The following is a 24,234-nucleotide window of genomic DNA, read 5'->3' on the forward strand; positions in this document are numbered from 1 at the left end:
CTTGCAAATCTTTTTCAGCATTCGGTTGATTTTATGCTATTGCTTTCTTATATTTATCAATATTCTTCCTTTGTTTTGCTTTTTTATTTTGTGTTCTCGTTCCATTTCGTTTGCTTGCTACACTGATTCTTTATCTTTCTACTTTTTGCTTTTTATATTTGTTCACAACATCCATTAATTCAACCACTTCTACTACGGTTTTCTAATTTTTTGTTCATATTTTATTTTTTTATTGTAATGTTTTACTAGAGGAAAATCATCTGCCTCACTGCCTAGATTGGGACAAGGCCATTGCCTCGTATATGACACGTGTACTATCTGTGTTACAGCGTGGAATTGTTGTTCTCGATCAAGACTAATAATTTCACGCTTTAGCACAGATGCAGCACGTGTCAAATATGATAAAATGACCGGAATCCCGAACGATATTTCCGCATCCTTTAATTTGTTTTCACTTCTTTTTCACGAACAATATCATACGAACGCTCGAATCTTTCGCGATAATACAATCCCATGGCAAACTTGATCCTCTAACTTTGGTCCTAGCAACCTAAGTCCATGCATTCGACAGACTTCGTTTAAAAAAATATCCACATATACTATAGTATCTCATCAGTACTGGTTGTCTGTGAAGATTACATCTATATGAAACACATTACGTCGCACTCTAGCTTATTCCTCCTTCCTCATATGTCACAAAATGTAACATTTTGTCGTACACCTTCCTCTCCCTGAAAATGTTACATAAATTATGAATGGCACTTCGCAGCTGATTAAACTGTATTACCTCATCCGTATAATTTTCCCAAAAGTTTATCATATTCTGATTGTTCACGGATTCGCAGAGAAAGCAAAGAAAAAAAGCATCGAAATCTCATACCTGTTTCGCTCGATTAATCTCAGCTCCCTGACGATCGAAAACAAGCAGAAAATTTATTGCACAAATTAACAAACTGACAATAAAAATTAAATCACTTCAGATTTTTCGTTGTTGCTGTGCTTCGATTTTTTTCGTTTCATGTTTTTTATTTCCCTGCACCAGAAACTTCCCACTGGGTTCACAAACCTTAGTTTCAGTTGCTGCTGGAGTAAAAACAAACACATACACTCACACAAACACGCGCATATGAATCTCCCAGCGCAGTGCCTGCGAGGGACGACGAAATCAATCACCGATCGTTGTGTCGTCATCGAGCCCAGATTTGTCATTCGATATTCCCGAGGCGCGCAAAAAGGATCCGTTTTTATCCAATTTGGTAGGTGACTGCTGCTGCCAACCTACCTCCCTTTCCCCCTTTTTTTTTTCTTTTACCCTACAACCTCAACAGGCGAGAATCACTGTCAGTTTGAGTTTCGCTCCCTTTCGGAAAAATTTAACGCTGCCCTACCTACCACCAGTAGTCGACGTGGATAGTAGCAGCATCAAGTAGGCGGCGAGAATGGTTGAACGAACGGAACGGATTCCCGAACGTGACTGAAAATTATTCATTCCCGCCGCCCGCGTCGCCGCCTCCTCTGTTTTGGCGTGTTTTTTTTTTGTTAGTCTCCCCTCGGTTGATTCCAAATTCCTGGTTCCCGGTTTAATATCGCACTCGGAAATTTATTGGAAAATAAAACATACGCGCGAGCGAGCGAGCGATGGTTGGTTCCGATGGGCGGTGGCAGTGGGCTCGACTTTCCACTTCCGATGTACGACGGCACGGATGCTTCAGGCAGGAAGAGAGTTTCAACGGAGTAGGCGAAAGGCTGTGTGGAGAAGGGAAGAAACAATCTGATATCGGTATCCGATAAATAAATCGAATCAATCCTTCTCTCTCTCTGTGTGTCGGAGCGGACAGCCTGTTTTTGTGCCCGGTCGGTCGGATGGTGGCTCCATCCTCAACTGGTGTAGCATCACATCAGAATCATCGGAAATGGTCGAGTCAGGGGGAGTAGGATCGAAGTGGGAAAAATTTTGTTCCTCGGTTCGGAGAAAATCAATTTTAAAAGCATTAAATTAATTTGTTCGCTTTGGTTTGGAACGCTTCCGGGTGACGGAAGGGAGTTCTAGTGGAAAGGAATTTCGGGATTGAACGCTTTTGACATTTAGTGCCAGAATGTGTTTATGTATTTTTCACAACCCTCCGGATTGCTTCGATGTGAAATATATCAGTAGGAAGGGTCTGGAAAAAATTCAAATTCTATTTGTTTTCTTTATCTTCTTATAATAAATCAATGCTGTTACGGTAAATTTTTCATAACGGGTTAACCAAAATCGTCGTCTTGTTAGCGCCTCAGGAGCTATCGAAAGAGAAAGTAAACATAGAGCGTTACTCTCGGCCTCCTGAGTTGTTCTGATTCGCAAATTTGTTGCATCATTAGTTCAGTTATTGTTATGGTAAATCTAACTTTCTCCTTTCTTTCCACTTTCAGTTCGCCATCAAACTCGCCAACAAGCGCAACGAGAAACGCCTCTCGTCGATTGTCGAACTGACGTCGATCATGGTGGACGACAAACCGCCGAGGATAATCGACACGACGGCTCAGAAGATTGACCAGCAGAAGGCGGCTGCGGAAGCGGCCTGGTCGACGGCGGCAGCAGCGGCTACTGCCGGTACTACCAGCAACGGTACCGGCGGCAGTGGGGTCGGTGTTAATCCGCCCAACGGAACGGCTCCCGGTGCGGCGGCTGCTGCTGCAGCTGTTGCTGTAGTCGGTAATGGTAGTGGTGGTGGTGGTAGTGTAATCAATGGCAGCAGTTGCAGTAGTAGTAGTAGTAGCAGCAGCAGTATAAGCAGCAGTCTAGGAGTCGCTAGCAGTGCTAGCGGCCTAGCCGTCGGCAGCAGCAACAGCAATGGAAGTAGCAGTAGTAGCCTCAGTGCTATTAGTTCCGGTATCAGCAGTAGCAGCAGCAGTAGTAGCAGTAGCAGTAGCGGTATCGGAAGCAGTATTAGCAGCAGTGCGGTCAGTGTTAATCACACCAACCACGTGAGTAGATTTGTTCTAATATTTGTGCTAAATTTCACACGTTTGGGAGAATTTCGGTCCCAATGTAGCAGCCATGCGGTGACTGATGAGATGAACACGAAACGAAAATCAAATTTTATTTATGTTACGTTTAGTACTCTTTATATCCAAATTGGTTCAATCAAATTTTCTTCCCTTTACGGAGTAAATTTTGCCACAACGCTACTCGTATTACGAAGTAAACGACACAGCGTCACATCACTCAGACACAGCAATGCGTATATCTCCCGCATATATGATACCCTATTGGTAGATTCAATTTACGCATAGTTTTGATGAATCTTGTTACATTTTACATGTAATTCAACAACAAGTTCACACGACTTAGTAGACAGACAAGGAATTTCATAATAATTAGTCTCTAATCCAACGGCCAACATGCACCCGCCATCGGCACGTCTGCCTATCGGGATTAATATATTTCGGCTATTTGCTTTTGAACTGAGCACAGCAAAATTAAAAACATCCATTATCTCACGTGTCAAGCCGAACGGAGCGTCTTATCGGGACGAAGTCACTCGATGCTTTGCTTTCGGACGGACATACTCAACGACCGAGCAGCACAAATTCAAAACAAACTTAAAACCATCACAAATTAGCCGCACCGTCAGTTGACCTTGACGCGAGTGGGCGATAAGCTTGCCTCGCCACCGGAAACTCGCAATTATCCGCCCGAACACAAACCGGAGGCGTGAATGACGGACAGACTGACTGACTGAGTGAGGAGCAGAAAGTGGCAACGAGCGTGTGAATAAAAGCCGTAAAATCGGTCACGCTTGAACAGAACGTGGGCTTATCAGTCAGTACACCAGAAGGAACGCTCACCTGCTTCGGCCCACGGAGGAGGCTTTTTTGTCGAACAGTTTTCGAGCAGGCAGTCGTGATTAACAGCATGTTTGAGACTAGTTTGAGACCCCCCTCTTCCCTCACACCTACCTACCCGCTGGCTCTTCTGCACGACGGGCGTAAATTACCCTGATTGATTTAATTGGAATTTAATTTTACACGTTGTTTTCGACACGCATCGGTATTTCTTGTTGCGTTTTCACTTGAGTGGTGCAATATTCGTTTTTTTTTTTGAATTCAACACTTTACTGTTGGTTCGTTCATAGGCGAGAGTTTCGTGCACGAATTTGTACAACTAGCAATATTACCGTTCCCAGCTAATGAAATTATTTCATGCTATGTCCCGTCTCGGAAAGTATCATTAACGGCATCATCGTTCTAATAGTGAACGGGACGACCGAGTACTATCCCGGTCCCCCGTTGGTCATGCTGTCATATAATTAGAGCTTCATTTGCCTGTTATTAGTTTGCCATTTAGCTCTGGAATCTTTGTGGTAACCAACTGGAGCCGTTGGGAAAAGTTTCCCGAAATTAAGTTGTCCGAACTTATCGGGGACGGTGGAAGCCGATACGGGTTAGGAAAACACGCTCATGTCGAATGTTTTTCGCATCTTTCTTTCGCTGGATATTGGCAAACTGTTTCAAGTTGTATGAAAGAGTTTTTAGAATCGGAGTTTTTCTTGATTATTATATTCAGATGTGGCTTCGAAAGAAGATGTGAGGAAAAGCTCAGAACTGTGGGCTACCATTACACTCGATTGGACCGGTTGACCTGACGGAATAATATTCGGGTGTGACCGCAATTTTCAGTAATGTCCACGCATATAATCAAAGTATTGTGGTTTCCAGTCCAAAGGAAGCAAATGACATCGCTGGAGACAAGGTCCAGTACCGTGTATACGTACCCGTCCACAAAGTTGAGATAAATGGCGTACTCATCAATTCAAGTTAGGTATGCGTTGATTTACTGGAGTACGGGGTTGACTTCAGAGACCAACTACTTCAATCGCGTAAAATTTTGTCGTCTCGTGTTTGCCACGCCTAATTACGTTCTGTTGAACAAGATCTGTCTGCTTGCTCGCCTTTTTGTACCATGGGTCATGTATTACACTAAATGTTAGCAATTCTGCCAGACAACACTCCATTGTAGTCATAAGGCCCGGTTTGGCAAGCGCGGATGGAATCATGGGAATGACTTAAAGTTGGAATTGGGAAGAAAGTTTACATGACCTCTCGATAGGTACAAAGAGCGCAAGAAGAATGTGTTCTCTTACGGAGCGTTTTAAGCACTCTTTTGCCAGCGATTTTGACGTATTCATGTGCTCACTTAGGCCATAGTTAAGAAAAATTACTCTGACGTAAGGACATCTTTTACTGTGCCTCGAAACTATAGGAAGAAATTTCTTCACATAAGATTACTTGTAATGACCAAAAGGTTTCTTGGAGTCACCAAATTGTTCCTGGTCTTTGAAATTTGGGACAAAATAAAGAATTTCCGGCACTTCCAGGAATACCAAATACTTCAAGTATTTAAGCAATCCAGAGATTCAACCTAGTACTAGACAGATAGAATTGTCTAACATTGTGGACTCGATATTTACATCTGTCAGGAATCAGTAGCGACTGGCTCAAATGGCACGTTCCCCATGTTGATCGGAGATTTGTGCCTAGCCATGATTTGCTTTTTCATCATTTCCCCGATTGGAAGGATTGGAGAAGTGGTTTGGTCAGGGTTAAGGAAAATAACGACACAGAACTTTCGGAAGGATGCTGAACGATCTGCAGGAGCTACAATAGCAGGAATAAAGCTTCCAACCCCCGGAGGAATTTAGAATTTTTATTTAAACTGTGAGTGGATATATCAAGGGGAGATTGAGATAATTGAACGACAACACCCCCGAAGAGATAATGTCATTCAAATCCGGCTTAAACTATAGCTCTTTACCATACTGGGTTAGAAACAATAGCATATCCTTGAGTTTTATCCTTCTGTATTCTGTAGGTTCATCTATATATTGAGAACCAAAACTCTGGATACGCAATTGCATTATTGCAGGGCAGTTCCATATCAAATGATATGAAGCTTCGTAATCGGATTCACAAAGATCACACGAATAATGCTCAGCACGCTGAATAGTAGCCATGCGATAATTGAGTCCAGTCAGCGCCCTGACTAGAACACAGCAATTGTGCTTGGGAAAATGCACCAAATTCTCTGACATTTTCGAACTCACATCTAGCAGAAAAGTTTTTGTTTGAACGCAAGCTACTCCAATGCTTGACAAGAGAGAATCTTGCGCTTTATCTAACTTATCGACAGTGGTAGAACTGGTTCTGGACCAAAGAAGTCAGTCGCCAATTCGTAAGTTCTGCGATTTAAGTTCGATACGTGATTACTAATTTCGATCTCGAATCTGTCGAAAGTGCTTTCCTGGCAGCCTGACTGTCAGAGCAAAAATAGATTCTCTTACCGCAAATTCCCTGTTGAAGTGACAATTGTACACCACACAGAATAGCAAAGATTTCTGCTTGGAATACGGTACAGTATCTACCAAGCGAATGAGACTGGTTGAATCTTATTTCACGACAATAGACTCCAGTACCAGGAATTCTCACATTGAAAGTTTTAAAAGGAACATGTGAGTGTGAGGTCAATCATTCCTAGTAACTATTTGGGGCCACAGCAGTTGCACGATCTATTGGGTTACTGTTCCAAAGCCCAGAAATTTTTGGACGGAATGCACAAGAAAGTGCTTCTTGTTTCAGAAACACATACAGTGGTTTTATGCTCAAGAGTGTCTAGAGCAGCAGTATCAGAATATATTGGCTTAAATGGCACGTTTCCCGGATGTAGTCGGGGATTTGTGTCCTAAGTAGGTGTTGTCAAGAACGCACCAGTCATTGCCAGTATTGGTCTAACAATTATTGTGTAGATCTACTGAGTGTATTTGGGTTTGAGTCCCCAAGATTTACCGAAAGCCCGTCTACATTGGCCGAAGGCCATGCAAGCTTTCTTGATCCTGAAATCAATGTGAGCTGTCCAATTTTTGAATCAAGAATTACCCAATTATATTTAAGTTGATTTGCGGCAATAATTTCAGAGTCAAAGAACTGCAGCGGACGAGTTCGGGTTGTAATCCTTCGTTGCGTGGAAAGCACCATTGATGTTTTATTTGGATTAACTGATAGTCCAACATGAAGACACCATTGCTGTGTTAATACAAATACCGGTGGTCATTATATGATAATCATCTGCGAAACTATATGCCGAAAACCTAAGCTCATTAAGTTTCTTCGACAGGCCATCAGCGAAAAGGTTCCATAGAAATGGTGACAGCACACTCCGTTGAAGACATCCGCAGACACTTAGTTTCCTTATCTCTACTTGTCTTAACGATGAGCACAAATGTCGGTTGCTAAGCATTGCGTGTATCCAGTTGGTGATATATGAAGGTACTCCATGACCTCGTGCTGCTTCCAAAATGAATTCAAAAGACACGTTGTCAAAAGCACCTTCAATAGCGAGAAAAACTCCTAAACTTAATTGCTTTTGTGATAAAGCTTTTACAATGTTGTAGACAACATTGTGTGATAGGCTGGCAGTAGAATTCCCCCGCTAACAGGCATGTTGCATTATATGCAGCTGCTGCTCGCCCAAGCTAACATCCCGAATGTAGTCGTCGATTAAACGTTCCACTGATCTGAGAAGGAAGGAGACCAGACTGATCGGTCTGTGGTTCTTTGCTTCCTTATAAGTGACGCGTGATCTTTGGGAATTAATTCTACAGCTATTTCCCGCAACTCTAGTGGAATGTATCCTGTTGAAAGACCGCAAGTAGGACCTTTTTCAAAATATGCTTGAAGCGTTCATATCCTCTTTGTAGTGGAACTAGAATGATTCCACCTGTTCCCGGAGACCTCTACTGAAAAGAACTCAGGGGCAGTCGTCTGTGATGGATCCATACAACCTGGAAAGTGTATGTATCAAAAAGATAGTTGAGTACATCTTCGTCAGACGAGTATTCGCTACGAGCAGTTCTAATCAAACTGACATAACAGTCTTTCGATTTCGAAAGTAACTAATTTAATCTTCTAGTCTCGTTGAGACTTGAGACATTTGGCAGAGGCTTTTCTAACCACTTCGCTCAGAGGATCGAAGGGCATTTCTGTATGCTTAGCTAGCCAACTTAAAGGTCTCCGATCCGTCCCTGCGTCTGCGATTCCAAACTCTAACTTTTTTGTGTGTAGCAAGTTCGTTATATCACCAAGGTGTTCCTCTAGAAGAACGCATAACTCGACGCGGACAGGACTCTTGGTATGCTGCTACTGTGAGGGCGTTTGTTTTATTCACGAGTCACGTGAAGATTTAATCGTCGGAAGATACCCCTGAAACCTTGTGACGATATCTAGCTAGACGTTTAAATGGCCAAAGACGATGTACTTATGATCAGATAACGATGATTCGCACTCCTTTGATGCGAGCTAGTTTGCCAACTCATGCGTAATGTTGTCGGAGCAAAAAGTTTCATCTAACACCTCTTCTCTGCATACTCGTGCAAATTTTGGGCGATTACTTACATTTAGGGTTGTGGTACCGGTAATACCGGTACCGAAAATCCCGGGAATACCGACCCATTTTTGGTGTCGTAATACCGGTACTGAATAAAAGCCAGTACCGGTATTTTCGGTACCATACATTTTTTTTATGAAAATTATGTAGATTCTCTAGGGGGACCTGTTTCAAAATATCGGTCTGCAAGATGACTTTTAATTATATTAATTACCTTCTAGATAAATCGTTGAGCTAACACCTTTGTGGGGGAATGCGGTGAGGCCATCATCATAATAATTCTAGAAGTTAAACATTACTAGCTCACGTTGTACTGAACGGTATGTTAAATTCCTGCTTTATTTTGTCGAAATTAAATTTTAACGATCTTGTACTCAATTTCAAAATATTCACATCTAGTGTAAGAGACATAAAAATTTGCTATGAATTTGTTATTAGCGACATTCTGAATGGTTTCCATTATTCACTGGGTGGCGCGGAATAAGATTATGTTCTAAGTCATGACTGTATTTGGTTTGCTCTTAAAACTTTATTTATAAAAGAACGAAAAGCGATTTAGTAGCTAACAAATTTAGACTTGGTGAACTACTTCAAATGGGGCGATTTGTAATTATTGGTGTTCGGAAAATTCAGCAAAACTCCATAGTTTACAGGAAAGCAAGGAGCCTTGGTATGCATTAGAGAATAGTAGGCAAACGACATAAAGATCGAAACCAATTTACGGAAAAGCAAGAGTGGAACTGCGAGCAACCTGCTCGGATTTATTGCCATTCTTGCTTTGATTTACTGTTGTTAATAGGGTTTCGTACATGTACCATCTCTTGAAGCCGACAAAAGTCGCACAGCTTAGCAGTTATTGTTTTCAAAGTGGCCTATATTTCGAAATTAAAGAAGGTGCCGCATACGAAAAATATCTTCTACTGAAATGAGTCATGCCATTCCGAAGCAATTAAAAACAATTAACATGTTTTTTTGATCAGCACAAATCAGTCATCTGAGAATAAGGTCATCAGTTTGAGCATTCAATTTCACTTCGAAGCTTTTTTCGAATTTTTTATTCGAGTACCGGTACTTTACCGGTACTACCGGTACTGAGGGCTTCAGTACCGTAGTACCGGTTCTCGCCAAAAAGGGCCGGTACTGCGAACCCTACTTACATTAAATATGTGCTTAAGTATTCCATCAATTCGGTAATATAACTGATATATGAACTGCTCCAAATTTGGACATTTGCATCACCGCCGATTATGAGGAGAAATTTATTACTACCACAGCATGATATAAACCGTTTTGAAATCTTCAGAAGGTGATGGTTCATTATGCGGCAAATATGCCGAACAATAGACGTATTGGACTTGAAATTTAACTCTGTCAACATTTTAAGCCCTTCAAAGTTTTTTATTAACTTTTCTTCCTATTAGTAAGGATTTTTAAATCAGTTGACTACGAATTGGCCCCTCCTTTCAGCGTTCGTACCCTTCGAACGAAGTCACAGATTTGATCACTGTTGAATTATTGGTCATGGAAATTTAAGATCAAACACAAGGCTCTCAGATTTCAGGAACACCAAGAATCTCATGCGTCTCATCAGATCAGTCAGAGATTCAACCTTGCGATGGACTGATGAAATTCTCTAAAATTGTGGACTCGTGCAATATTTATGATTCCCTTTGAAGTTTCTCCTTGTATTGACACATATTTGAGGAACATTTGCGACATTACAAACAAAAATTAAGCGTTCGGTGAAAGCCAAAAAACACGGTTATTGGCGCCGGTTTGTCGACTGGTTAACGAGAGAAATATCGACGAATACTTTCGGGCACTGCCAGAGATATCAAACGGAAGCGTGGAATATTCCAATCACCGATGATTCGATTTCTTCAAACAAGTTTTGTCCGGATTCTGTGCAGGAACACTTATTGCATCTGTCAGAAAACATATGGTAGACTCACGTTTCCGTTTTCAGATTGCATAACTTAGGGCTAGCAAACAAATTCGCTATTAATATGAAGCCAATGCGGGGGAAGGAACTTATGCACCATCCCACCGTGACAAAAGTCGTTCTTAACTCCTCCCACCATAGCGCCAGCGGATTAAGGCATTTACTTCGCAAACCTCTCTCCTGCTTAGCTTCATCTTTTTGCCCCGTTCGACAAATGATACCCCATAGATCATAAGCCATTAATCATGCTTTTGGATTGTGGGTCTTTTCTAAAAGACAGCCTAAACCCTCTGACTGTCGTACGTGGGGAATCAACATCAGCAGCTGATAGGGTGTTAAAATAATCATAACATCAGTATTAATATTAATTCAATCTGTCCCTCGCTTACGGTTACGGGTGTTGGTTCACGATTGCTCGGAATAGGAGCGAGCAAGGGAAACGTCCCATTATTATTACTGTTATTATTCATGTCACTTCACTCCGAGATTCGTTGGTCTGGTTCTGTTTTGTCTTCGAACTACTCTCTATTCTTAGTCCTACCCTTGAGCCCCGAACTCGATACAATCAAATCTAATCGATTCAATTTAATTTACATATTTTTATTTCTGCTTCGATTCGACCAGGGAGACCCACATACATTATTTTGGTCCCCTTCATTTAAAGAACGATTCAGACTTGTCGAGGTAAGCGGATTTCATGGGTTCTGGTTTGTTTTGGTTTATGGGATTTGTTGAAGGCAAAAAAGTGCAGTTTGAGAATGTATTATGGGTGATCGTTTGACTTCTTTCGACGCTAAGAACCCTACTGCCACGCTAACTTGTCAAACTGTCACCAGCTCGACGTCAGGATTAGTTAATCAAAAGCTTCCTCCTTCCATTCCGACCCCCTACTGTTACGAACCAAACCGAATGATGATGATGATGATGTAAAAAAGCTCCGAGACATAATAACGAACGACACAGGGGAGAAGAAACATTTTCATCAACGCCCCAAACTCGTCCCACTACCACCACCGCTACTAGAGCTGACTGATCCGGGCAATCTCGGGGGTCCCCTTCTACTATGTATCTAATAATTACTACGAATAGAGGCGCACACGCACCTGGCTGGGTCGGGGTTCGTCGTGAGGGGGCAGGAAATGAAAGCGCTTGACGCTTGGATGACTGCACAAAAGCGCCACCGTTTGCAGGCGCTCGCAGTATTAAATTCGATCTAACCTGTCAGCCCTCCCAGCAGAAGTAGCGGGTATCACAAGCAACGAGACGTAGCTGTTTTGTTACATTCAAAAAGCAAGCGTAAGCTAACGAAGATGTTGGTCTGTTTGTCTGTGGTGACCAGTAGCCGCACAGAGCTAACGACGATGAGGATGTTAATTAACCGAGTACTCATCACACGGTGAACTGCTCAACGTGGAGCGTTTGGCTGCGCGTGTGTGTGTGAATGTGTGTCTATCAGGAACGACCAAGCGTCGCCTTCGGTTGCCTTTTGATGAGATCAAGTGGCAGAGAATGGCCACTTGGATACGTGGACAAGAAGCAGGCAAGCTCGGTCGTTGATTGCGGATCGGGAAAATGTGTCAAGCAGGTGACAGATTAAAATGTTAAACAGTATTCAGTTTGGGGTTTGATGGGTTGGTGGCTGCTTGCTTGTTTGTTACCTACCTGGCGGTGAGTGCACGTCGAAACGATTCTATTCCAGCAGGGTGGTTGAGTTTACTGCCCCTGTGCCTGCATAGAGACTACAGCGCTTTAGAAGAATTTCATTAATTTTAGTAACAAAAGGGCGGACGTTCATTTGCAAAACTTGGGGACTCAAACCCAAAATAGTTCAATTGGATTTTAAACACCGATCGTTGATTTAAAATTTATAGTATCAAGGAAAATTTGGGGACTCAAACCCAAAATTGATTTTGAACGCGTTTTACCAGAAGCCGGATAGGATATTAATTTCTATCGAAAGTACTGACAGTAGCACGTGCACGAACTTGTCAAGCCTTTGAAAACTTCCCGACCATCTGTTGGTCGAAGGGACGAAAATTTGCTTGTTCCGTTCCACAGATTTCTTGTAAAATGAAGAGAATGCATTCCTCCAAAACGACAACCGTGGCAAGAAAATGAACTTTCTCCGGTGTCATTTGCGGCAGGATAAAAGAAGACGGTCCACAGCAGTTGTGCTGATGGAAAAATAGCGAAGCACAACCGGATAAAATTGATTATTTTTCTCGTCTCTTACGGGGCAAAACACAATAACTTTTGCACACAGAGGCGAACTGAACTTCTGAACTGCTGCTGGGGGGTGGAAAATTCAAATAAAATTTTCAATAGTTTCATTGAACGGGAAGCGAACGGAACTGAGATTCGCTTTTCTTCTCTCGGGTGGGTTCTGGGGCGGTTAACGGGCGGATGTGGATTGGTCTTCTGTCTTTTCACGAGCGCGCACATACCGGTTTTAAACTTGTCAAAGTTGTTTCTGCCACTTCGGGATAGCAGCAGGACAAAGCTTCTTCTTCCTCTAGTAGTGTGCTAGGCTAGGTAGTTTGCCTTGGTTAGGTACCTCTGACGAATGTGGTATAACTACAGTCGAATCGTGCTAATTCGATTCACGTTCGTTTTAAACTTCCAGTGTTAAATCCTTAACTCGTGAATAAATTCTAGCTTGCGTGAACGCCGTTTACGATACACAATGAAACATTTCTATAATACACCGACTATCTCAAATTGAAAAACATTGTTTCCATATTCTTGACGGATGCAACTTATTTAGTAATATTTTAACATTCGAGATGTAGAATTGCAAACTCGATTTTTTATAAGTATTGGTGTAAAACAGATTAAAGCGTTTCGTGCTGTCATGCTAACTATCTGGCATCAATTTCTTGAACATTTTTCGACATAAACAATATTTGAAGCCGCATTCATCCGTTGGTTTAAATTTTACGGCATCCCGCAAGGAAGCCACTTAGGCCCACTACTGTTTGTTATTTGTCAATGACATGGCAATTTTAGATGCAAGCTGCTATATACCGATGATTTAAAGATCTATGTGGTCGTGAATTCTGTGGAAAACTTTTTCAGTTGTAAACGCTGCTCGAGACGTTCGTCGACTGGCGTCGCAGGATAGGATCCAAATGTTACGTAATATTCATTTATTGTTCCACTGCCATATCAACGGTACCGTTCTGAGAAGATCAATGACCGAATGACGAACCTAGGTATTCTAGTAGGTCCAAAACTCGTTTTCCACTCTCACTACGGGTTGAATATCCTTAAAGCTGATCGGCTGTTTTGTTTCGTCTCAAAAATAGTCCCAATATTGGTAAACTCGTCGGTTGTGTGAACGACAAATTACGTAAGAATCGAGCGACTTCAAAGGTGTGTTCATCCAGCTTGCCCCCAGGAACCTATCGCATCCAGATAGATAAGAACTGGTTGGCCAAGCATCCTTTGGGCGAAAGTATAAGACTCATAAACAACCTTAGTCTTGATCAGTTTGCTGAAGACATCAGCCTGTCAATTATATCCGCTCAGGAGAAAATTAAAACCAAGAAACTAACTCATAAGTGGATCAAGCATTGAAAACATTACAGCCTATAGATTGATTGAAACGATTAATAACTTGGCCGAAGACATCGCATTGACGCATACGTAATCATTTTGGTGTAGCGCTACTGTCAGCTCTATGATGACACAATTATTTTCTCAATACTTAGAGGAAAAATATTTGAAACGTGATAACATGATATTAAAGAATTGACTGTTGATGGAATTCTCAAAAAAAACAAGTAATATTAGAAGGAGGTCTTAGGGTCTTCAATAAAGTTGTTTGCAAAAGTAAACTCTACAACTTTTAGATTTAAAATTATTACTCTAATACAAAAGATCTGAACGGGTCAGAGACGTGAAACAATTTCCGGTTCAACCAATACGTTTTCAATTCGGATCCCTTAATTGAATTGAGTTTTGGATGACCCAATTTTTTTGTCCTGCTCCAACTTGCGTTTCAGTTTAAAATAATTAGGTTAGAATTTTCTCGTTTTGAAATTTGCAGATTAGGGTTGGGTAGAGTTATCGGTTAAGGGCAAAATGATCGATTACAATCACCATCAGTATATCAGGTATCAGAATATATTGGCTCAAATGGCACGTTCCCCGTATGTAGTGGGGGATTTGTGCCTTGCCGTGTGTTTTCATCATTACCTGAGCGGAAGGAAAGGAGAAGGAGCAGGGAGGAAGTATAATTGGAAGGGTGGGAAACATGACAACACAAACATAAAAACAAACAGCAGGTAAGTTAAACTTGCAAGTAGTTTAACTCTCTTGCGAGTAAGCCTAAAGCTCTTTATCACATTGGATAAGAAACTTTAGTATGTCTCTGAGTTTCAGTCGTCCAAACATGGTGTCTATGTAAGGACGACCGAAAACTCGAAATCGCAATTGCGCTGCTGCTGGACAGTTGCATATCAGATGATATGAGGTTCCGTAGAGCAGATCTGGTCCCGGTTTTTGTCCATAAAACTTGAAACTGACGAAAAGACTGATTGTTTTGATTCGAATAATCGATGTCCGCACGTTTGATAATAATCAAATTGTTCCATCCTAGAATAATATATTCAATAATCAGTTCTATAACCTCTGAAGAACAGTTCATGCTGCAAAGAAGGATTAGTATCTTGCTTTAATTGCATCATTTCTACGCTAAGAGGTTCATGTAAAAATGTTAGAATCTGTGAAGTATAAATATTTTACATTGGATTTTAAGAATAACTGAAATAATATGTTATGGGCGAGTACTGTTGAAAAGTCAACCTTGCTTTAATTGTGGAAAACTGAGTACAGTTTCATATAAAAAAGACCGTCTGATGTTTGCGCTCTAGAACATCCATCAATTCTGCCTGTCTGTCTCCGAATGAGTTTTTCCTAGTGTTTTGATTATAATATCTATGAAACCATAAAATTGCTGTGAAAGTTTTTACCAAAGCCCCATTCCCTATTTGGCGGTTATCCTTCTTTATAACATGAGCTGCTCCGAATGATTTTTTTCCCTTCGTCCAATTGGGGATGAATTAATCGTTTCAAGGTGCGTCTTCTTTTTGTGAGGAATTGTTACATTAACCCCAATTTTTTATACGTTTTCTTGACCATATTGTATACAAGAAACAAGACTCAGTGGCTCTAGAAAACTCAGCTATCCTAACACGTATAACCAATTTTGGCAGAACGAATTATTGACATTTTCTTACTTTAACAATTGTGTTCACTTTTATAGAAAACCATCCCTTTTCGAACCACTGTTAAACAATAAATTGAAAAGGGGTATCGGAGTAAAAAAGACGGAAGTTATCTGTTAGAATAACCTGCACATTTCGATAACGTCAAAGAATAGTTTGTGAAGAATATAAAATTTAGGGGTAGGCATACCGTAGTTGGTAAATCGATTGCCTTGTATGCAGCGCATTTGAGCTCGATTCCCAACTCCGTACACGGGTTAGAGATTTTTCTAACCCAAAAAAGAGGCGAATCACCATAAGGTTAAAACCACTGTAATAAAAAAATTAAATTGAAATTTTTTTCAAATAGGTTATTCAAAATATTACTCTCATAAGCCCAAAAAGTACACGTATCTATCAATAGTTCTCACTTTCAAATTAAAATCACGCTTTCTCGAGCGTGCATGCAGTGCGAGATACATACTTTCTTGTAGACATATATTGAAGATCTGTTTTAAAAAGAACAGCTCATGTTGAAAAGAAGGAATATATTCACAGTATGTTGAAGTAAATAACGACAGATAAATAACCAGGACGCAACTTGAGACAACTCGATGACCTTCGTTACCAAACAGATTATATTCATGAACACCGTGACCAATTGTTTTCTCAAAGTCAAAACGCAATTATTTCGTGTCAGTAGTTTATATTCAGTTAGTAATTTATTTATTGAAAAGCAGTAGAATATTTGCAATTAACCTGACAAAACGACATTCAATCAAACGGTAATCGACCAGATGGCATTTAGTCAAGTTAGAGTATCCGGTTTTCAACTTCCCCGGATTCAGGATTGTTATCAAAATAATGCAAAGCACCGTCTTGAATAAAGCAATTAAGTTGTTCTAGGGTACCACGTGCGATTATTTCGATAAAATAAAAAACGTCGCAGTCGGGTCAATACCCCTCCGAATTAAGATTGAATAGAAATCAGTTGGTCAATGCACAAACTGTGTAGCGACCAAGAGAAGTTTAACATTGATTTTATGCTTATATTATTTACATGATCTTGCAGCTATCCCAAAATACTGCACTCTCAAAAGCGACAATAAAACAGTTCAGAGGCATCCCGTATATCGGTTCGACTGTTTCAAATGTGCAATAATATACATAAATTTATTTGAATTTGACTATAAAGCTACTCATTTTGATAGATTGAATAGAAAATCAGCAATGTTCAATGGCGCCCATGTTCAAATGAAAAAAAATTTTTTTTTTGAATTTCATTATGAGAGTGAAAGCATCTGTATGTACTGTAGGGCTATCACCTTCCGTCGCCAGGGTTAACAAGCTTTACATATATGAATGAAAAAATTCACATATAAATACAGAAAGCTCTATTCCAATTGCGCTTTGTTACTAACGATATTTCCACAACCAATTGAACGATCTATCTGAGTTTTTCACGATACTATAAAATTTTGAACGATGGGTTTTTTATTTCAATGAAAATTGTACATTTTATGTTCAAGCATTTCTAAATATATTTAACAAGTTTCTTGTGATATCAACGTATCATATGATTGGAGACACATGATAGTCAGCGCCGTCCAAAAGCCAGGAAAATCAACCACCGATCACTATTCGTATCGGCCGATTGCAATGCTGTCCTAAATCCAGAAGTGTTCAAGAAAAGAATTAATATTTTTGGATAAATCACCACAATTTCCGTAGCTTATCTTTATCTGCATAACTCTTTGTTCACTAACAAATGTTTGCTGATCGAGATTTTCGTTTTGTCGGGATTTCCGAGTCCCGGGAATATATAAATGTAAATGGGAGTTGAGAATACCAGAAAATGCGAAAATACCGGGTTTTCCAGGAAATAAATTCCGGGTCGGAATCTCGGAAAAATGGAAACGGAAAATATGAGCAGCCGGCTTTTCTGGCAAAACAGTATTCAGTCGATCGATCAAATGTCTGTACACCATATCGATGCACAGTCTGTATAACTTTACAAAATTTTGGTATCCGGTTAGTGCCAACCCTTTCCGAGATAGAGATTTGAATGTTTAGGGGTAATTATTGGTCTACATCAGTTAGCCATAGCTCAGAATTTTTTTTTGAAGCTTCAATCGGTCCACCCCAGAATTGATTCCTCATCTCACCAGGAGTGCCTGCTTCAAATTTAATTCAAATGGAACGAGTGGCTACCTGACCAATGTACTTAAAATTATTATGTGATTTTTCGACAATGTACATGAATAAAATCCACTCTGTTCTCATTTTCACCGCTAGGTGGCAATTGTAGACAGTAAAATTATCTTTCTTATGATCGGTAACAGTTTTTATTCCGATGCACTGCTAGCTATTAAATTTCCTTCCTGTTAATTATCAAAATTACGTTGCTTACGTTGGTCCGGTAGCTCGCTAGACTTGTCCGATTAGGTTCAAATTTCGAGTAAACACTCTTTATAGACTATTAATTCATTTAGTTGGTTTGTGCGGTAAGTGCCAATATCTTGTTTAAATTTTTTTTTGGTGGTATCCAACGGGGAAAAACGATCGAAATGGTTAGTGAAGCAAAAAAAATTATGTTAAAAAAATTCACCCAGAAGAGAGATTCGAACCCGCAACCTTTGAGACTTCGGACCAATGCACTAACCCTCAAAAGTTGCAGGTTCGAATCTTGTCTCTGGGGGAATTTTTTCACATATTTATATTTCGCTTCACTCACCATTGTGATCACTTTTGCCCGTTAGATATCACCAAAAAAAAGTCACTCTGTAGGATTAAGAGTAGACTTAGGCGTGAGCTAACGTCGGTATTTTTTCTTGATATTCTTATTAGTCTACAGATGTTTCTAACCCCAGAAAAAGCGAACGACCATAAGGCTCATTCCTATAAATTAACAGAATAATTTTATTGTAACTTTTTGGAACTAATTCCTGTCTTTCATCATGCCTAACGTGTGTTTGATAAAGAACTTCACAGAGCGTCTGTCCTTGTTAGGAGCGGCTCGAAGCAGCGCCTGTCCCGAAGTCGGCAACTGAAGACGAGACAGCTAAGGCGATTGATATGATGTTACAAATATTTTACAAATATTGCTACTAAACTACTAATATTGGAAAATCTTTAAAAATATTTTTTCGGAAAAATAATAAAAAAAATTGTGCGATGGCAACCCTGGCGTCAATCGAGATTGCTCAATGTTCTGACATATTTTAAAATTGTTAGCTTTGGGAACACTTCAAAATTAGTAAATCGCTATAGCGCGAACCGACTGTATCCAAGCACCCCTCGTCCACCACACAGCGGACCCGATCCGCAGCAAGGATGCAGAATTCGGAGCAGTGAAAGAAAAAAAACGGAAACAAACTGGAAAGAAGTGCTTCTCATTTTTCTAAAGTGTTTGAAATTTTTCTGCTACTATACTTACTTTGATAGCGAACGGCAAAAAAGCATCCTTTGTACGTGTGAGCTGTGGTGGGCGGTGCAGAGAAGCGTAGGAGGTTCAGGAATAGCTGGTGCCAGCTGGTATCGGTCGTGAAAAGGGACGACTGCCTTTGATGGCTTGTTGTCGTTGTCGTCGTTGCCGTCGTCATCGTCGACAGCGTTCTCGTCGACGACATCATCGTTCCGTTCACGCGCAATCCCATTCCGTACGTTGGTTAGAAGGTTGAGTAGTCAGTCAGTCGAGGGGTGGCAGAATAGAAAAGAAATGTTGAATTTTTAAGCTTCTCGCCATTAGAGACAGCACACTTATTTCATGGCTTTTTATTCCGCTATCGTCTAGTGGAACTTCAACACGGGACCGCCACCACCACCACCACCACAGGCAGAGCAGTAAATCTCACTTCCTCCGTTCGTCCGTCCCGCGCGTTCTCCGCCGGCAACAGGATCGTGTGCGGTGAAAAGTTTTCACCACTTTGCGAAAAAAGAGAAGGAAATCTCTCGCCTCTTCTGCTGCCGGCGAATATCTCGCCGAAGCTTTTGTTTGCACCCGCTTCGTGAAACTTTTCCGCTCTTGTGGGTATAATTATTCTAATTTCTTTTATCCTTGTCGTGCCTTTTTGTTGTCGCTCGGCGACGGTTATGGAAGTTATTCATTTGACAGTTATTTGTTTGTTTTTGTTTTTTTTTACTTTTCACAAGCGCCGCTCAAACTTTTTGAGGACTCTTCAGTCGGTTGTGTGGAGGAGTTCTGTCAAATCAAATCGACGAGTTTGTCAACACTGAAGTAATTCCATCCCAAGTCAACAGTTGATACTGAAACACATTCCGTGTTGCCAAACCGCAAAGTTTGAGCAATTTTTACTCCATTATTACCTCAATTAGGCTAAACTTGGTCGGTTCGTGACTGCCGTCGCCGCCGCCTGCTGAGACTGAAGAGGATTCCCCATCTCGAAATGATTGCCGGTAAATTGATTCTGCAAACTCTAATCAAAAACTTTTCGCTCCTCACTATTATAGCCGGTCTTAGTCAGCGTGCCATCTGCTGGGACAGGGCAGGGCAGTAAAACTTTGGCAAAGGCTCTCTTGTGCTGGTTGTGATGGTGAACCAAACCGACCGACCGACCGACCGGCGACGACAACGGTGGTCCCCGGAGCTGGAACACGTCTGCTTGGGGCAGAAAGGAACCCCAAAGTTTTCAGCTCTATTCCGGCTGATTAGTCGAAAAGTTTTTACTGCTTTTGAGTCGAGTGCGTTCAGGTTTTGGATGGGGAACAGTTACTACCTACCGTATGTGTGCTCGGTGTACAATGTTACAACAGAGGAGAAACATTCTCCGACAGTAAATGGAGTATCAATAACAGATTAGGGCAAGATGGTTCTCGGGTTACGGGTAGGGATTTAGGTTCGATGAGTTTTCTTTGAACTTTGGGGGGTGTTTTGGGTTGAATGATGGCTTTTCATTGGTACGACGGATGTGATTCAAATAAGTAGAAAGCGGATTATACGGGTTGAACACAAATTTGGGTGAGCTTTTGGAATGTTGACTGTTGACATAATACTTGTTAGAGTTGATTTGGATTAATTCTGCACCTTAAAAAATCCGTTCGTAATTCCATGATTTCTAGTCACGATATCGTTAAAAGTAGAATCATGAACGTGGAAACAATTTACAATGACGGGAAACTGATAACCAAACACGTAATTCTTACTCAAGTTGTTTTTAAATTTGCGAACGCTTCTCTTTCGTGTACTTCAATAGTCATTTACCTCAGAATGATGTCCCGGAAGTAGAATGTCGACATCAGTCTGAATCTGAATTGGATCCAATTTTTTTAGACGACCATGTACCAGAAAAATCTGAACGAGTAACCAGAAAAAGAATGTCCGAAATTATTCCCGTTGTTTCTTTCCCTCCCTTTGACATGTTGTCCAAAAATAACATTAGTAGGGGTCGGTAGCACATAACCTCTCCCTGCAAACAACAACCTGAATCAGATTTGTCTCAGCAACGTACATTTTTCGATCGTTCTTCCCTGCAAGCTTTTTTTCCCTTATTTGGCTTTTTTGCATAACACAACAAAATCGGCAAAGTCGAAACCACAATCGTTGTTTCTGTCGTTTGCTGGCGCTATTGCTTCGAATTGAATCTGACACTGGTAAACTTTTTCAATCAAATTTTGTGATTGAGGTTTTTGTGCTTCTCGTTTTTCTCATGTTGGAACGAATACTACCAGTGCATCCGTCGTTGGTCAGCCATACACTCGCTTTGGATGCTGGAGGAGATGTTTCTGCTTCTGCCAGGAAGGACGAACCGACACTTGGGAATAATTGATTTCGTTTTAATGGAAGCGGAACCGCTTCAATGATTGGTGGTGAGGAGGCGTCACGGGGTCACGGGAAGATGTTGTGACGGGTCTAGGAAGGTACTTGGAAAGTGGGCTACAGGAAGGTTTTAGGCTTGATTGATTTGCTTTTATTTATTGCGACACGATGTTGAGCCCAGAAAAAATAGGTGGAAAAGTTGTGTCCTGACGGCTGTGGATTTGCTTTGAGTTTTGCACTTTAGTTGGTTTGGCTGAAGCTTTTCAATAAATAGAACGAGGATCTATTATTTTGTTTGTTTTTTTTTTATATTGAAACGATAATGTCTGATTTTTAGTCGTTTGAAAAATATTTGATAACAGTAATCATTGCAAACGATAATTGTATATTTTCGGCAGCCGGCTGCCGAGAGCAATTGCCATATGCCAAGACAGCGAAAAGGGAAGGAGAAAACTGAGACTAAAAACGGAAAATTACAAAATTGCATCTTATTTTCAATATTTACAATTTTTTGTACAATTTCTCTTTAAAGTGTATAATTTACAACCTGCGATTTTCTAATTTCCTAAACTTTTTGCGACGCTTGATTGTAAAATCCTGAGCTTCTCCATCGTTCTTTGGAACAATGCCGAAAATTTGCATTTCAGTCGTTTCAAGAGTACTTTACAAAGAAGGAAGGTACCGGGAGCAGCACGTGGGTAGTGCTGTCAAGAAGGTCAAGCCAAGAGCATACAAATTTTAACACTTCCCAAAATCGCGACAACGTAAGAATATTGCTGGTAAGTCCACGCGAGCATTCTTGATGCCCTATACGGAGATGTTGACCAGATACAGTTACCGTGGGCTGGATGACAACCGAAATAACATTTAAAGTTTTATAGCACACTACCCGATCAATCTAAGTTTTAAGAACTCCTTCAAGACTGACAATTGACTTTCAGCAAATAACATGTGTTTTGCACCGAAAATGATATGTTCGAAGTGATCAATCGTCTTTGAAATGATGAAAATGCTGAAATTCGCTTCTATGTATCTTATCTGGCAAGCAATCTGCACATGTGGAAAACGATGTAATTTTTTTGTTATAAAAGACACCATCAACTATGAAATTTATTGAACGGAATGTGTTCAAAAATCTTGTTTACCATTTTCGAAGTATAAAAATGAAATAGATTGATTTCTGGCACTTATGTGTGGAGTGAAACGAAAGTGTAAAGAATTATACTAAGCAAACTCCCAATAATTTATTTAATGCATGCACACGATTTTTAATACATGTTTGAAATTTCCATGCAAATTTGGATTTTATTCGATAATCACAACAGAACCTTTAATATGTTGCAATAATGTCGGTAAAGTAGATATTTAATTTTCGTTTAGTAGCATTTGGGGTGGGGCAATGAGAGCGCTGAATAGTTCATGTAGACCACAAAAACGCCATTGGACAGGATCAGGGTGTGGGTTGAGTTAGGGTTAAGGAATTGTTGTAAACTTAAGTGAATTGAACAGTACTGCTGTTGGCTGCTCAGAAATAAAATTAATATGTTTCTCCATAAGCTTTGATATTCGTATTTTGTGATTATGTGACGTCCATTTATTAATGCTGAAAAGTGCTTTAGCTTTAGCACCGTGATGTTATCACGATTACGAGATCGTGAGCGTAGGTGTGCGTGGATGATCGCGAAGGGTTCAAACGTTTATATGCCAGCACATATGTAACTTCACGTGTATAAATTTGATTTCGTAACCATCTGCATATTCGCGTGTATTCTTGAATGATCGCGCGGATCGTGAACACGATGCTTGATTTTCAGTGCTCGCGCGTCAAATTATAGAAGTTCCCCCATATCAATAGAGTTCGAGGCCATATCGCTATGGAACGTGTTGTCTAGTATAGTGGCTTTCAGCGTTACTTTTGATTGACTCTAGGACCGAGGGTAGAGACTTCAGGACGTGAGCGATAGATGATCGCGCGAGGACGGGCATTTGTAGATTCATGTTTGAGACCGCGTTTGAAAATTTAGAAGTGTAAGACGGCTCACTTTATCGCCGGGTGTTATCTTGATTGATAGATGGCGAGCGTAGCTATTCGTGGATGACCGTGAAGGGCTGCCAGGGATCATCTGGTATACTGTCATCATTGGAAATCTTGGCATGTGACGATTCAAGTTTTAAAGTGCCCCAAACCAGGATTCATCATCAAGCCCGGGCATATCTAGACCAAACTTGTTCGTAAACCCACTTTGTATTTTATTTCGACCATGGCAGAGTGGGTAATAAAGGTTCCATGTTAAGTATTAAATTTGATTACAATGTAGTCTCAACTGAAAAGAAAGTAGTCGTACTCAAAGTTTCTATGTGATATAATCTCTGTAATACTGCTTTAATGAAAAGGTAACCAACCTTGTCAAGGTACAGTATCATGTTGAGGGAGCGTCGGTATAGTAGATATTCAAAAAAAATCATCAGAATTTATTGTAATGATATGCCATTTGGAACAGCTAACCAGAGCGTTCGTTCTACCATCAACGTAGATCGGTCGGTAAAACAGGATCTAATTAGTATTCACAATGTCGATAAAACAGAATGTCGGTAATTATCTAGAAGAGTGCCTGGAATAACGTTCAAACGGATAGATTCCATCTGTTTATTTATGAAGGTATCATTGAATTTAGCGGTGATTTTTGGTACTCCTAAAAACATATTGACCGTGTTAAGAACAAGGAACGAAAGTAATTTTCAAAAATAGTTGAGCTATCGTGTCTGATACTTTAGTGTGTGATACTAAATATATAGTAATTTAATTCCATTAGGTGGGATTTGAATATTTAGGAAGTTACAAATTGTATTTATTCGGAAATGCACGACGCATATCTCGGTAAAAAAT

The 24,234-nt window shown here is 40.5% G+C and overlaps 1 protein-coding gene across 1 annotated transcript in view; it reads left to right on the forward strand.

The window, feature by feature from the left end:
• Nucleotides 1–2,410: 2,410 nt before the first annotated feature.
• The window catches only part of LOC131692567 (uncharacterized protein DDB_G0271670-like), a 143,391-nt gene continuing 121,567 nt past the window's right edge, over nucleotides 2,411–24,234 (forward strand). Inside the window, exon 1 of the mRNA XM_058979689.1 lies at nucleotides 2,411–2,967. Within this exon, the coding sequence (XP_058835672.1) occupies nucleotides 2,482–2,967 (486 nt within the window). The 5' untranslated portion in view covers nucleotides 2,411–2,481. The remainder of the gene's footprint in view (nucleotides 2,968–24,234) is intronic.

The sequence above is a fragment of the Topomyia yanbarensis genome, chromosome 1, assembly GCF_030247195.1.
Source record: "Topomyia yanbarensis strain Yona2022 chromosome 1, ASM3024719v1, whole genome shotgun sequence".
NCBI classification, from domain to species: Eukaryota; Metazoa; Arthropoda; class Insecta; order Diptera; family Culicidae; genus Topomyia; species Topomyia yanbarensis.